At 46.7% G+C, this 15989-nt stretch overlaps 1 protein-coding gene across 1 annotated transcript in view; it reads left to right on the top strand.

Moving 5' to 3' along the window:
* ADAD2 (adenosine deaminase domain containing 2) overlaps positions 1–15989 on the top strand; it is a 37307-nt gene that overhangs the window by 19457 nt on the left and 1861 nt on the right. The window contains exons 12-20 of the mRNA XM_083453495.1: positions 2785–2963; positions 5940–6041; positions 6780–6824; positions 7860–7985; positions 9950–10100; positions 10954–11118; positions 12126–12340; positions 14094–14328; positions 15239–15371. Of these exons, the coding sequence (XP_083309621.1) occupies positions 2785–2963; positions 5940–6041; positions 6780–6824; positions 7860–7985; positions 9950–10100; positions 10954–11118; positions 12126–12340; positions 14094–14328; positions 15239–15371 (1351 nt within the window). The remainder of the gene's footprint in view (positions 1–2784; positions 2964–5939; positions 6042–6779; positions 6825–7859; positions 7986–9949; positions 10101–10953; positions 11119–12125; positions 12341–14093; positions 14329–15238; positions 15372–15989) is intronic.

Here is a 15989-nt window from a genome sequence, read left to right as displayed (position 1 = left end):
CAGGCGCCCCTTTGCAACCTCCCACCTGTTTGCACCGAGGCAATTTTTTTGTGATTGCCTTCAGCGCCCCCTTTCTTTTCCATGCACCCCATTTTCCTGCAAACCCCCCCAAACTGCCGGAGTTAATGCTTTCCTTCCTTGCACATTTCCTGCTCTTCACAGGATACCCCCCTCCACTTCACCCCCCCCCCAAGCTGGCTTTGGGACCCTCCAAAGCCCCATCTCCTCCTCAGCGCCTCCCCAATTAATCCGAATTAACGGGGGAGGCAAGAAAGGGGCTTGTGTGGAAACACCTTTTGGGGGGGGCTGTGGAGGCTGCATTTTAAATGGCATTTTAACCTGTATTTTAAATTGGCCCCCCTTATGTTTTTACTGTGATTTTATTGGTGTTGGCCCCCTGGCCGGGGAGGGCGGGGTATAAATAAAATTTATTATTATTATTATTATTATTATTATTATTATTATTATTATTATGGGATAGGCGGGGTGGGTCTCCTTCACATTTCAGGGGGGGGGAGATTTGGGTGGGACGTTTAATCTTTTGGGAGAACGATTTTTGATTTATTTGGGGGGGGTTATTGGGGCAAAGGGGCTAAATTATTGGGTTAAATTATTGGGGGGGGGGCCTTATGTGGAGGTTTTTCAGGGGATATCACCTGTGAGGGGGCAGTGAGAAGGAATTTGGGGCTTTTTTTGGGGGGGAAGAAATACTAAAAGTGAGCCCCCCTTCTCCATGAAATCCTCCAATTTGGGGCCATTTTTCTAGAGGGGATTCCCTCCAGGTTTTTTTTTTGGGGGGGGGAGGCCATGGTTTTTTTGGGGGGTCCTCCTCAGAGCTTTGGGGAAACTGAGGGGCGACTTGGGTTGAGCTATTTTGCGAGCGGAAAAAGCTCTGGGAGGGGGGAATAGCGGCCATTGCGGTGCTTGGTTTATTCTGGTTTAACAAAATTTAAGCGGCTTGAATCTTAAGCGGCTTCCCATCTTTTAAGACGCCCCCACGTAGAAGTATTTTTGGGGACTCCAATTTAAGAAAATGGGGGGGGGGGGAGATGGCTCCGTGTATAAGATGCGCCATGATTTTGAACATTATTTGGAGTGAAAAAACCTAGTCTTATACACGGGGGAAAAACGGTGATTTGTGGATGAACTGTTTGATCGGTTGGCCGGGCAACAGATTTTGAATTTGAATACAGGGGCCACAGTTTTTGGTTTAGCGCCTCAGGCGCCATCTTGGAAGAGGCCTTTTCTCCCTGTTTGGGACCAAAGTGGGGAAGAAGAAGGCCTCTCCTGTACTATCATCCCCTGAAAATGAATTTTTTTTAGAAAAGAAAAACACACAAAAGATTGATCTATAGTGCTTTTCACATGTACCAGTTTAGATAGGTTTAATCATTTTGTTCATGATGACTTAATTGCAAAACAGAACCCCGTTAAAATGGTTCACGGCCAGTCAAATAATTGTCTAAAACTAATGTTTCCTTAATCTGGTAGTCTCTAAAAAAATAATCCATTTCCATTTAAATAAATAATAAATTTTTATTTTTACCCCGCCCTTCCCGGTCCAGAAAACCGGGCTCAGGGCGGCTAACAACAAATTTTAAACAATTGATGCAACAAAAAACAGCATAAACTACAGTATAAAATGTGAATAGCGATAAATTCAGAATTCAAAAATCAATTTAGGGAGGGGAAATCCAGACCCTTAAAAATCTCCCCATCAAGTTCCGCATAACCATTGGTGAGGGAAGGCAGACCGTCATCCGCCTCAAAAAACACGGCCTTTTCTGTGGTGGCCCCTGGCCTTGCAGAATTATCTTGTTTTCTTTCTTTTTTTAAAATCATTTTTATTGATTTTCCAATAAAAAAACATCCAATTAAATATCCAATCATAATACTCCGATTAGAAAAATAAAAACTAAAATAAAAAATTATAGTCCAAATTGTATTTATTAATTTCTTGGGGCTCCCCACGGTCTGGATCTCTGGAGCATATCTCCACATCTTAGTCCTGCTTCTCCTCACAATTATTTTGTTTTCATACCCAAGCTTCGTCTTAGACCTTCTACCCTCACAAGATCACAGGTTTTGGAAGGGCATCCAGACAGACCCCCCCCCCAGCTTAAAAGCTATGTATAGTAGTTTCCTCAAAGCAGTTCACACAAAATACACAAATATAATAATAGCACAATAGCATCTCGAGGCAGATGGTTGCCAACAATGCAGGAACCTTGGTACATAACAAAACTTATACAGTGGTGCCTCGCAAGACGAAATTAATTCGTTCTGCGAGTCGCTTCGTCTAGCGGTTTTTTCATCTTGCGAAGCAACCCTATTAGCGGCTTAGCGGATTAGCGCTATTAGCGGTTTAGCGGCTATTAGCGGCTATTAGCGGCTATTAAAGGCTTAAGGAATTAGCGGATTAGCTGCTAAAAGGCTATTAGCGGTTTAGCGGCTTAGAAAAAGGGGGTGGGGAGCGAAAAAAAAATCTCAAGACTCACAAGACATTTTCGTCTTGCGAAGCAAGCCCATAGGGAAATTCGTCCTGCGAAGCGCATCAAAAAACGGAAAACCCTTTCGTCTAGCGGGTTTTCCGTCTTGCGAGGCATTCGTCTTGCGGGGCACCACTGTATTGCCCCTGCAACACAACATTGATACAAAACTTAGACATTCAAGCAAAAAGGTTGTAATTGTAAATACCCCTTCTTTTAATTTTTTTTTTTTTTAAATTAAATTTTAAGTTTAAATTTTAAGTTTTAAATTTTTATCTGTTTCCCTTCTTCCCAGAAAAATGTCGGACAAGGAAGAGGCAGCAGGAGAGGGTTGCCAGAAAATAAAGGCTGCATCTTCTCTGCAGAAAGATCGGATCCAGTCTCCTTGGAGGGAAGGACAACTTCAAACCGTTGAGGAGCCTCTTCCATCTCCAGAGCTCTCTGGATCCACTAGCGGTGCCACACAAGGAAAGGGTAGATGCGGAAGAGGGTGCACTGGGCCTGAAAGGAGAATTAATAACGGTGTGGTTGCAGCATTGCTATGGTAAAGGTAAAGGACCCCTGGATGGTATGGGGTTGCGGCGCTCATCTCGCTTTCAGGCCGAGGAAGCCGGCGTTTGTCCACAGACAGCTTTCCTGGTCATGTAGCCAGCAGGACTAATAATAATAATAATAATAATAATAATAATATATTATTTATACCCTGCCCATCTGGATGGGTTTCCCCAGCCACTCTGGGCGGCTTCAAACAGAAGACTAAAATACAATAACCTATGAAACATTAAAAGCTTCCCTAAACAGGACTGCCTTCAGATGTCTTCTAAAAGTTTGGTAGTTATTTTTCTCTTTGACATCTGGTGGGAGGGCGTTCCACAGGGTGGGCGCCACTACCGAGAAGGCCCTCTGCCTGGTTCCCTGTAGCTTGGCTTCTTGCAGCGAGGGAACCGCCAGAAGGCCCTTGGCGCTGGACCTCAGTGTCCAGGTAGAATGATGGGGGTGGAGATGCTCCCCCAGGTATCCTGGACCGAGGCCGTTTAGGGCTTTCAAGGTCAGCACCAACACTTTGAATTGTGCTCGGAAACGTACTGGGAGCCAATGCAGGTCTTTCAAGACTGGTGTTATATGGTCTCGGCGGCCGCTCCCAGTCACCAGTCTGGCTGCCGCATTCTGGATTAGTTGTAGTTTCCAGGTCACCTTCAAAGGTAGCCCCATGTAGAGCGCATGGCAGTAGTCCAAGTGGGAGATAACCAGAGCATGCACCACTCTGGCGAGACAGTCCGCGGGCAGGGAGGGTCTCATTCTGCATACCAGATGGAGCTGATAAACAGCTGCCCTGGACACAGAATGGACCTGTGCCTCCATGGACAGCTGTGAGTCCAGAATCACTCCCAGGCTGTGCACCTGGACCTTCAGGGGCACAGTTGCCCCATTCAGGACCAGGGAGTCCTCCGCACCTGCCCGCTTCCTCTCCCCCCAAAACAGTACTTCTGTCTTGTCAGGATTCAATGTCAATCTGTTAGCCGCCATCCATCCTCCAACCACCTCCAGACATTCACATAGGACCTTCACCGCCTTCACTGCTTCTGATTTGAAAGAGACTAAACCGCTACTGGCGCATGGAGGACCGTGACGAGTGCCAGAGTGTCCGGAAAAGCCGTTTACCTTCCCGCCACAGTGGTATCTATTTATCTACTTGCACTGGCATGCTTTTGAACTGCTAGGTTGGCAGGAGCTGGGACCGGGCAACGGGAGCTCACCCCGTCGCGGGGATTCGAACCTCCGACCTTCTGATCAGCAAGCTCAAGAGGCTCAGTGGTTTACACCACAGCGCCACCCGCGTCCACTCTGGCACTCGTCACGGCTCTCCGTGCGCCAGTAGCGGTTTAGTTATGCTGGCCACATGACCCGGAAAACAGTGGGCAAATGCCGGCTCCCTTGGCCTGAAAGTGAAATGAGTGCCGCAACTCCAGAGTCGCCTTTGACTGGACTTACCTTTTTACCATTGCACTAAGAGGGCAAGGGAATCTGCCAGGTTAAACCTGCCGAATGTTGCAGCATTCATGTCCTGCTTGTGGACTTTGTTAGGGACATCTGGTTGGCCGCCATGGAAACAGGATGCTGGACTATATGGGTCTTTGGTCTCATCCAGCTTCAGGGCTCTGATGCTCTTGACGCTAACAATTTGACCTCTTTGGTGGTGTCTTTTCCTGCAAAATCCGTAGGGATCCAAAGGCTTAATTTATTCCAACAACCACTTCATTGCCCTATTATTTTATTTATATTAAATTTAGATCCCACCCATCCCCCCAAGCTTAAGCTGTAATGCGTATGCTAAAAGTTGCCACAGGATTCTTTTTGTGCTTGAGCCGTGTCAGCTCAAAGGGCAGATTCTTACAATATATGATGAATAGTGCAGAAAGTGATTCCTTGAAAAGTCTCAAGAGTTTGAAAATAAGTAGCAGACCCGCAGCAGCTATACATTTTCGTTTGTACAGTGGTACCTCAGGTTACATTTGCTTCAGGTAACAGACTCCACTAACCCAGAAATAATACCTTGGGTTAAGAACTTTGCTTCAGGATGAGAACAGAAATCGCATGGCGGCGGAAGCGAGAGGCCCCATTAGCTAAAGTGGTGCTTCAGGTTAAGAACAGTTTCAGGTTAAGAACGGACCTCCGGAACGAATTAAGTTCTTAACCAGAGGTACCACTGTAATCACAATTCTAACCATACGATCCATTTGTTTTGTCAAGCTTTCTGTATGTGAAATGCTTCTTAATAAATATTTTACAAAGCACTGGAGGTGAATGTCTGATAAAAGGTAACCGGATGTGCACACTTCTCAACTCTGCAATGGGAAAAAATGAGAATTTGTTAAACTTAGTTACAGGTAGGTAGCCATGTTGGTCTGCCGTAGTCGAAACAAAATTAAAAAAAAAATCCTTCCAGTAGCACCTTAGAGACCATCTACCGTAAGTTTGTTATTGGTATGAGTTTTGTGCATGCACATGAAAGCTCATACCAATAACAAACTTAGTTGGTCTCTAAGGTGCCACTGGAAGGAATTTTATTTATTTTGTTTTGTTAAACTTAGTAAAGGTTAAAAGCACATTCTTCCATACAGGAGGTATGGGTGACCTCACAAAGCAGTCTGGGTCCTGTAGCCATCACCCACCCCAACTGTTTCTACCTTAAGTAGGTCTTTTTGCCCTGCCTCGTGGTAAGATTTATATCAGTTGTGGATTAATGTAAATAAAACTGCAGGATTGCTGCAGATCTACCCCTTGTTTTCCTCGTCTTCATTGCTTAGACATTGGGAGCTGGAAGGTCAGTATATTTTGTGGGTGTTGAGGGTAACAGGGAGGTTCCTGCTTTCCTTTCCGCCCCTCTCTTGTCTTTTGTTTCTCTGCTTTGCACCCCTCCTCACTTCCCCACTGATGTTCTTTCTGCAGCACACCTTCTGCCCTCGGCTTCTTTTAAGGAGCCGCTCCTGGATGGATGGGATCAACCAATCGATGACGTTTCGGATGCACAACTGGAGAAGCAAAAGGAAAGTATGTCTTGTGTGTCACACCCACACCATATATTGAAAGCAGGCATAGGCAAACTCAGCCCTCCAGATTTTTTGGGACTACAACTCCCATCACCCCTAGCTAACAGGACTAGTGGTCAGGGATGATGGGAACTGTAGTCTCAAAACATCTGGAGGGCCTAGTTTGCCTATGCCTGATTTAAAGCATGTGGATTTAAAAATCCTGCGAACAGACGGCAGTGTGTTCCTCACAGAGCCACAGTTCCCAGCATACTTCTCGGCAAGCAGTGTACTTTGAATGTACAGTTTTTACCTAGTAAACGCTCACTCCCTTCCCATGGATGCTCTGAACAGTGGAGTGGTCTAAACAGCTTGGAGAGGCACCCTCCCCACCCAGTCTCATGAGGACTAGGAATGAGCTATGGTTCTCTGATGGTGTGTAGCATGGTGCGTTCTCTGGTTCTGCGGCTACCAGAGGAAGGTGCTCTGCACATGTTCAGAGCTGCTCTTGTTGCCTTGTATGTCCCAATGCACTGAGAGGCGTTTCTGAAGTTGAGTGCTGTCTCTCCAAACTGGTGGAGGCTGAACATTTCCTTTCCAATCCTAAATTGTGAGGGTGGGTTCACACACAAACGTAGAAAGGAGGTTATGATGGGAATGGCACAATGTACTGCACCACAAATTGTAACAGGCAGATTTAATACAAGGTGGCTGTCTCTCAGTACATCTCTTCACCTCAGTTGTCTTTTGTGTCTTGTAGGCTTGCCTGTTCTCCCAGTTTCTTCTGTAAAACCTCGGCCTGCTGGTAAGAATAACATTCTTCAAAAACATGGCTTTCCTTTAACATTAATTCCTTGTCCTATATCCATACCTTTCATGTCTTGTTCATAGCAAATGTTGAATGCATTTATTCCTTTTAATAGTCATAGAATCATTGAATCATAGAATCATAGAGTTGGAAGAGACCCCAAGGGCCATCGAGTCCAACCCCCTGCCAAGCAGGAAACACCATCAGAGCACTCCTGACATATGGTTGTCAAGCCTCTGCTTAAAGACCTCCAAAGAAGGAGACTCCACCACACTCCTTGGCAGCAAATTCCACTGTCAAACAGCTCTTACTGTCAGGAAGTTCTTCCTAATGTTTAGCTGGAATCTTCTTTCTTGTAGTTTGGATCCATTGCTCCGTGTCCGCTTCTCTGGAGCAGCAGAAAACAACCTTTCTCCCTCCTCTATGTGACATCCTTTTATATATTTGAACATGGCTATCATCTCACCCCTTAACCTCCTCTTCTCCAGGCTAAACATGCCCAGCTCCCTTAGCCGTTCCTCATAAGGCATCGTTTCCAGGCCTTTGACCATTTTGGTTGCCCTCCTCTGGACACGTTCCAGTTTGTCAGTGTCCTTCTTGAACTGTGGTGCCCAGAACTGGCACTAGTCTTCCTGCTTTTTAAGATACAAGTGACAAACTGCCTGTGGCCTTTTGCCTTACCTGCACTTGGTACGGGGTTCTGCACAAGGGCGACTAGGGCTGGGAAAGACGCCTTCCAGAGATCTTTGAAAGCCCCTGGCAGTCAGTGCCAAGGGAAGGGGAACCTTTTTCAGCCTGAGGCTTGCATAATTCGCCTGCCCATGCTTAAAACTGCCGCCTGTCTCCAGCCCTGTGGGGAGGGAACAGTCAGCAAGTGTCCACGCTCTTCTCATGAGGTCTCTGGCATTTGAAAAATGGTACTGGGGCTGAGCCCCCCCACATGACATTAGATCTCGTCACGTTTGCAGAATAAGCAGAGGTGTCCAAAGAGTTACCCCAAGGAAAATAACCTTCCCCCTTTCTCTCCACCAGAAATCGAAGTTTCCCACACACAACGCTGTGCCGCCATTACCAGTGATATTTGTGAAATGCTGATTGGAGAAGACGTGCGGTACCAAGGCTGCATGAGCAGTGTGGCAGCCTTCATACTGGAGAGAGGTGAGCCACTTGCGGCCTGCCTTCTTTGTGCTGTTGCTGTTTTATGGGTGGGGGTGGAATCCTACCTGGATTTTACGCATGATGGCTATAATGACTCTCGAGGATGAAAGGCAGAATACCGCTGAGTGTCAGCTGCTGAGGAGCAACAAAAACTTCATGGCTTGCTGGATTGCTTTCTGGGGGCAACTGGTTGGCCACGATGGGAAATGAGATGCTGGTCAGGAATTGCCAAACTTTTTTGGTCCACTGTTCCTCTGGTTCCATAATGTATCTCCAGTGCCCCTTCTCGCTGCGACGGGAAGGTAAACAGTGTTTCTGTGTGCTCTGGTTTCCACCATGGTGTTCTGTTTTCTGTTGCACCAGAAGCAGTTTAATAAAAATAATAAAAATAAAATTTTATTTATATCTCACCCTCCCCAGCTGAAGCCGGGCTCGATTGGGAGCCACCCAGAGGGGCTGGGGAAACTCAGCCAGATGGGCGGGGTATAAATTATTATTATTATTATTATTATTATTATTATTATTATTATTATCATCATCATCATCAGAGCTTAGTCCTGCTGGCCACATGAAACAGAAAGCTGTATGCGGACAAACGCCGGCCCCCTCGGCCTGAAGGCGAGATGAGTGCCACAACCCCATAGTCGCCTTTGACTGGACTTAACCATCCAGGGGTCCTTTACCTTAGGGACACGGGTAGCGCTGTGGTCTAAACCACTGAGCCTCTTGGGCTTGCTGATCAGAAGGTTGACGGTTCAAATCCCCGCAATGGGGTGAGCTTCCGTTGCTCTGTCCCTGCTCCTGCCAACCTAGCAGTTCGAAAGCACGCCAGTACAAGTAGATAAATAGGTACTGCTGCAGCAGGGAGGTAAATGGTGTTTCTGTGCGCTCTGCCACTTGTCATGGTGTTCCGTTGCGCCAGAAGCAGTTTAGTCCTGCTGGCCACATGATCTGGAAAGCTGTCTGTGGACAAACGCCAGCTCCCTTGGCCTGAAAGCGAGATGAGCACTGCACCCCATAGTCGCCTTTGACTGGACTTAACCGTCCAGGGGTCCTTTACCTTTACCATATTAAAAACATTATTCGGAATAGCAATTTCCAAGACCCATTGGGGAATATAATAACACAATAAAATTCAAAACAGTAACAATTGATTGCATATTTATTCAAAATCGAGTTAAAACTGTTTACTTTAATTAGTTAATAAAATGGATGAGCTTGATCCATTGATACCAGCTTTTCAAAGACTGATAATCTTCGATGTGCAATTAGGATAATTTTATAAAATAAAATTGATAGTAAGTGAAATAACATGGAGAAAGTAAAGTCTAAGCACGTATTTAAGGAATTTAATTCGGGAACGCAAGGGGAAGTTAAGCCTTGTAAAACGGAATCACAAATGTATACTATACACAAAGCAAATATGAATAATTGTTTATTTTTTATTTCTCGTTTTGCCTATAAGATCTATTGTACATTTTTGTTACAAAGTTTTCAACCAGTGAAGCATATTAAAAAACAACAACAAAGACTGATAATCATTTGTGCTTTCAGTGGCCCCTTTTACCCTTTGCCTCTTAGTGCCCTCCTGGGTAATCCCACCGGTACAGTGCACTTTGGGAGCCACTGGTCTGGACGGATCCTTTCTCTGATCCATCAGAGTTCTTCTTACATTCTTCAGAAGAAGCAAATGCAAAGTAGTTCTAAAGGTGGGAGGGATGGCAACTCCATCTAGTTGGGGTCCTATACCAGCTCCAAGCAATAGGTTGCAGCAGTTTTGGCTAGTTTTGGCCTGTTCCCCACTCAGCAGAGCACTCAGCATAAGGTTTAATTTGGCCCAAATGTTTGCTAGGCAAGGGGCTGTTCCTGAATGGTTGTTGCTTTCCTGGAAATCCCCTCCCTGTTTTGAGCCAGCCTTTGAAGTCACAATTAACATTTTGACCCTTCCTTTCCTGTCCCTTCAGAGGTTGCCAACAGCCCAAGCTCCTACAAGGAGACCTACGAGCTGGTTGCCCTGGGAACGGGAGATGTGTGCTATGAGGGCTGGATGGAGTTCAAGGGCAGGAGAATCCATGATATGCATGGGCTAGTGGTTGCCCGCAGAGCGCTTTTGAGGTAAGGCACCCCTTCTTCCCAGCGCTGACGTGCAGTGCTGGTTTTATTGGCCAGGTTAAAGAAGAGCAATTTAGGAGGGAAGCAACAGGTTAAAGGCAGGATGTGATTTTACAAGTGAATCAGTTTTGCCTGGAAATCACAAGAGGTTCTTATTTCTAATCCCAGATGTTGGGGACTGGTTGGGATAACCTAATGATCAGGGAAACTCACTTGGTATTTGCTCAGAGGTATTCTTCTCTAACGCTGCCTTACATGTTCTAGAGACGAACCCTCTTATCACTAGGAAGCCCATGACTGGAGTTGGTGTTTGGAGTTGGCAGCTAGCTATAGCCCCCGCACTGGAAACGGGAGTCCTTCAAACAGAGGAACAGAGGAGCTTGGCAACAAGACTGAGGAGCAATGGGGTTTCTTCAGGCATTGCCCAGTTACTTTGGTTGCTGTCGTGTTTCAAAGATACATGTCTCAGTTACATGGATTGGGGAGAAAATCAATTTTTGTTTGCACTTTAATGAGAAGCTGCTGAATTCACAGTTCACTATCCAGTGTGCAAACTGAAACATAGCTCTCTTTCAAAATCTGGAATTTTATGGTTTTAGTTTTTTTATTAATCAAAACAATTTTAACAATCAACTGATATGTGAAACAATGATAACAGAGGGTAAAGTAGGCAAACTACGATCTCTTCCATTGATATACATGGAAGGGGGTGGGAAGAAGAAGAAGAAGAAGAAAAGGGAAACACACAGAAGAGAAGGGAGTATTTGGAGACGGGTGGCAGGAGATTGCCCTGCGATCTGATTGAAGGCCCAAAGACGCAGCAGCCTTTACAAGCTGCAACATTTGGTATTCCCAGGTACTTATACAAGCAGCTGCTGATGTACTGCTGCCAAGACCCCGCCGCCCTTGAGAAGTGCATCTTCCGCCTGGCAGAGGACGGGGTGCACCTGACTCTGAAACCAAATTACTTTCTGCATCTCTACCTGAGTCGGAGGCCCAAAGGAGCTTCAGAGAACACCCGGTGAGTGTTTGCTTGTGGCTCAGAGCAGGACACAGAGCAGAAAGGTCTCGGTGTGTGGAAGGGAGAGGTAGCTGGGGAGAGGAGAGAGAGAGCGCAGGTCAGATGGGCTGTTTTGTCTTTGTGGTGGGGATCTCGGTGGCAAGTGGAGGCTGGTCCCTTAGGGCAAATGAGGCACTATCCTGTCAACCTCCACCTGCCCTCAGCCAGCCCCCGCCACACCTGCCTTCTTACTTGTAACCATTCTGGGGACTGGGACTTCCTTTTAGCTTCCTCCTCTTGTCTTAGCATTGCCCTTGTAGATGGAGGGAGGGAGGGAGGGGGGTGGAACTAGAAGGAGCTGGTTCTGCCTGTTGTTCATTATGGCTCCACTTAGCAGTTGGCCTCCTTGCCCTCTGGCCTCCTGACCCAAAGGGCCATTTGGGAGAAAGCTAAGAAACCCAGGAGAAGGGTTTTGATCCCCACTCAGGCTGCAGGAAGAGGATAGATTGTAGGAGCACTGCAAGCGCTTTGAGAGAGGCATTCACAATGTGTAAGTTGCTCACTATTTACTTCTGGCCCACTCTTGTGTTTGGTCGGACAGGTTTTTGAAGCAAGCCCCCAAAACCCGTAAAAGCTATTTATCCTCCCTTTCTATGTTGTTTTTGACAATTGACAAAATAGCTGCTCAGCAGCCAAGCTTGCATCAGGCGAAGTTTTGTCTATCTTTGCATTTCCTCCAATCCAAGAGGCTGCTTTTGGCATTAACAACAAAAGAATAATACTTTTAATTTATTATATTCTGCCCTATTTCCATCGTAGCTTTCCAGGTCACAGGCAGGGTTCCCTGGTGGTCTCTGTATCCAGTTGCTGGCCGGGTGCAGACCCGCTTAGCGTCAGCGCACTGGCAGCCCCCTGTATCTTCAGACCACCCCCTGGGATCTTCCAGTCCCAATTCCTGTACCTGAATCCTCCCCATACTTCCCTCTCTGAGTTGATTGAATTTCCCCTTCCCCTCCTGTGGCCTGTAGGATTGTGTCTCCACAGCCGAATCCATCCATTGGGCTCCACATCAGCATTAAAGGGGTCCTCAGGCCCATCTCGTACTGCCGCCCCAGCGCGCTGTCTGCCTACGTCTACTGTGTCTCCAGCAGCGACAAGCTGACCCGCTGGAGTGCCTTGGGAGTGCAGGGGGCCCTTCTCAGCCACTTCATCCACCCTGTGTACATCACCAGCATTGTCCTAGGTGACGTATGTTGTTGTTACTACAGAACTCGCATAAAGAGCCCATGAACTGTATTGGCAGCATCCAAACTGCAGAAATGTTTCCATTCCATGCTTGTACATCCCAGGACACTGGGCTTTGTCCATTAAACTTTAATTAGTTTAATGTTAAGTAAACGTCCAGTGCGCTTCCAACACCATAAATCTTATCTCAGCAGAGAATTTCGTGCAGCGGTTGAAGAAGGCAGGAGAGTCAGTACCTTTCAATGAAGAATCCTAGAGCAAGCACTTTGGAACTCAGAAAAAAAACTTTATTTACAAAAGAAAAACCCTGGCGATAAAGCACACATGCTTTTATCTCCGGCATAAATAAAACTTTACTCTAAACCTAACTCATATCAGCAAACACGCCCACGGCCACAAACTGAGTCTGCGAGTTAGGTCAAAAAGAGGGCTGGGGAAACACACGGGTGAACTGACTATACAAAGTAACTCACATTCCTGGATGCTTAATGACTTCCAGCTGCTCAGTGATTAGAGCGACTTGTTACCTCCTAACCCTTTAGTGCCTTGAGGCACTAAATGAACAAAAATCCTTTTAGGTTTTTGTTTTTTTTAAAAAAAAAATGTAAAGGACCCCTGACAGTTAAGTCCAGTTGCGAACGACTCTGGGGTTGTAGCACTCATCTTGCTTTATAGGCAGAGGGAGCCGGCTTTTGTCAGCTCTGGGGCAGATAGTTTTTCCAGGTCATGTGGCCAGCATGACTAAGCTGCTTCTGGTGAAAGCAGCGCGGCGCACGGAAACGCCGTTTACCTTTGACAGGCTTTCAGACTGCTAGGTGGGCAGGAGCTGGGACCGAGCAACGGGAGCTCACTCCGTCGCAGGGATGCGAACTGCCGACCTTCTGATCAGCAAGCCCAAGCGGCTCAGTGGTTTAGACCACAGCGCCACCCGCATCCCTATTTTGAACTTTATCAGCATGCTAATACACAGGGTCCTAAGGAGCCTCTGAGGGGACCCTCTTGCAGGGGATGCACCCAAAGCCAACTCTCTGGGAATTGAAAAAAATAAATTGAAAGAATTGGGGGGGACGGGACACTCCCTTCAGGGGTACCACCTCTCTCCATATGAACCAGCCTAGACCTGGAGATCATCCTCTGAGGCCCTTCTTCATGTGCCTCCTCCACAAGGGGTCAAGAGGGTGGCAACAGAAGAACAGGGCCTTTTCTGCAGTGGCTCCCATTTGTGGAATCCTCTCCCCAAGGAGATTAATCTGGTGCCTTCATTACACCCTTTTAGATGTCAGTTGAAAATGTTCCTCTTCAACCAGGCCTTCAGCTGACTGACATCGGATGCTCTTTTAAATGTGCTGTAGGAGGGGCGGATTATTGGTTTGTTTTCGTTATTTTAATTCTGTATTTTTTGCTTTTATATTGTAACTCTGTGTTGTGAGCTGCTCTGAGATCTATAGATGAAGGGTGGTATACAGATGTAATAAATAAAATAGTCATAGTAATACCCCATGGCACAGTAAGTGCAGGGGCAGGTCTGGGCTCCTTAAATGGCAGCTGAGCCGTTTACTGCCTTGCCCCTCTCTCTGACTGCAGCTGAAATCACATCAGTGCCTCAGTTGTCCTGGGCAGCCCCTAGAGTCCTCTAGTGGGGTGCAGATGTGGGGCTGGCTGTGCACTAAGCTCCCAGATTACAACAACCTTGGAATCCGTTACCTTCTCCTCACAAGTAACTTGCTCTCTCTCCTAACTTCACGTTTCAGCTGATCCTTACCAAGACCATGACACCCTCCATAAGGTCATCAATGAGCGATTGAACCTGGCAGCCTCGGATAGCTTGCCAAAGCCATTTAACCACAGACCGATATACCTTTTCAAGGGTCCCTGTGCCGCGTCCCTTGACACGCCGGCAGAGTTTCGCTCCTTGAGCTTCAACTGGTGTGGGGGAGACGAGATGCTGGAACTAGTGAACGCGGCTGTTGGGAAGGCAGTGCAGGAGTGAGTTTGGGGCACTGGGGGCTCGGGTGTGGGAATGGGGTAGGCCTATGAGTGTGTGTGTGTGTGTGTGTGTGTGTGTGTGTGTGGAATTAGTTGTGGTTTTACTGCTAATAAAAGGATCCAAACTCGACAAGCAGAATTTGGCGGCTTCTCTGTTTCTGTAAATTATGCTCTTTATGCAGGCACCCCTTGTGCTAATAAGTCATTTGGGTTGTTCAGGAGCAGGGGCAGCCAGTCAAAAGTAAAGCCCGACAATGTCTCTATGGGTTTGGGTATCTGAAAATTCACTGCATTCCAGGTGGTTGAAATGGGAAACAGCTGAGGGTTAGCTACTGTTTGGTGCCAAGTTTTGCTTCAGGCCTGCGTTTTGGGAGGCAGGGGGCTGAGAAAGAAAAGTTTGGGAGTCCAGTGCAGCCTTCCTTACCTCTAAGCTCTAAACGTTGGCAACAAAACCATAAAGAAATTCAAATCCAGTACTAAAGGCTACTTTGTCACTATTGATAGGCTAAAAATGGCTGCATGTCAGTGGAACCCTATAGTTTGTTTTTTCTTAAAACGAGGACTTACTCCTCCTGCAGATAACCACATCGCATGTAGGAAGAATGTGGGTGTGGGTGTGTATACACACACACACACACACACACACACACACACAAAATGCCAGCTTGCATGGGTCATGTAGAAAGGAAGGCATAGTGGTAATTGCTGAATTCAGATTCTGTTAATTCCACACATTTTATCAAATTTGGATTCTTGAGTCAGAACCTGATCATTCTCACTCATGTCCTTTCTTGGTATTGTGGTTGAATTGTGTGCTGGGACACACTGGCTTTTGTTGAGGTCCGTTGTGAGGTGTTGCTGTTGATTCATGTAATGCCCCTTGTTGATGGATCGCTCTTGCCTCTGCCAGCATGACAAATCCATTTGACCAGTACCGCCCAAGTCGGCTCTGCAAGGCTGCCATGCTGAAATCCTTCAGGAAGGTGGCTCAGGAGATGAAGAGAGAAGACCTGATGCTGCTGCCCACATATTATGAAGCCAAGGTGAGTCTTTTCAGTTGCCCCAAAGAGTGTGTGGTGGGTTTTGGTTCCCTAGTTTTCCTTTCATTGAGGTGGTCTGTTCTTGATGGGGTTACACATCCTCTGAAGAAGCAGGTACTTCTGGGTCCATTGAAGTTGCTTGAGTCTCAGGTGCAAAGTCCTTTTCATCAGCTTCGGCTGGTGGCCCAGCCGTGCACCTGTCTAGACAGGGATAGTCTAACTTGTGTTGTCTGTGCTCAGATAACTAGGTTAGATTGCTGCAACACGTTATACATAGGGCTGCCTCTGAGACTTCAGCTGCTGCAAAGTTTGGTGGACATGTTGCTCACAGAGGCAAGACAGTTTGAGCATACAATGCCAATCCTGGCCTGACTGCAGTGTCTGTCAATTAGTTTCTGGGCCCAATTCAAAGTGATGGTTTTGACTTATGAAGCCCTAAACAGCTCAATACTGCAATACAGTACCTCAAGGACTGCCTCTCACATGAACTGACCCAGATTCTGTAATAAAACTAATAATAATAATAATATATTTATATGCCACCCATCTGACTGGGTAAGCCCAGCTACCTGAGGCCCTTTTCCATGTGTCTCAGTGAGAAGTCCAGAGGGTGGCAAGACA

The sequence above is a fragment of the Podarcis tiliguerta genome, assembly GCF_965153285.1.
Source record: "Podarcis tiliguerta genome assembly, chromosome: 8".
Lineage (NCBI taxonomy): Eukaryota > Metazoa > Chordata > Lepidosauria > Squamata > Lacertidae > Podarcis > Podarcis tiliguerta.
The sequence above is the reverse complement of the archived record's forward strand: the minus strand, read 5'-3'. Positions and strand labels throughout refer to the sequence as shown.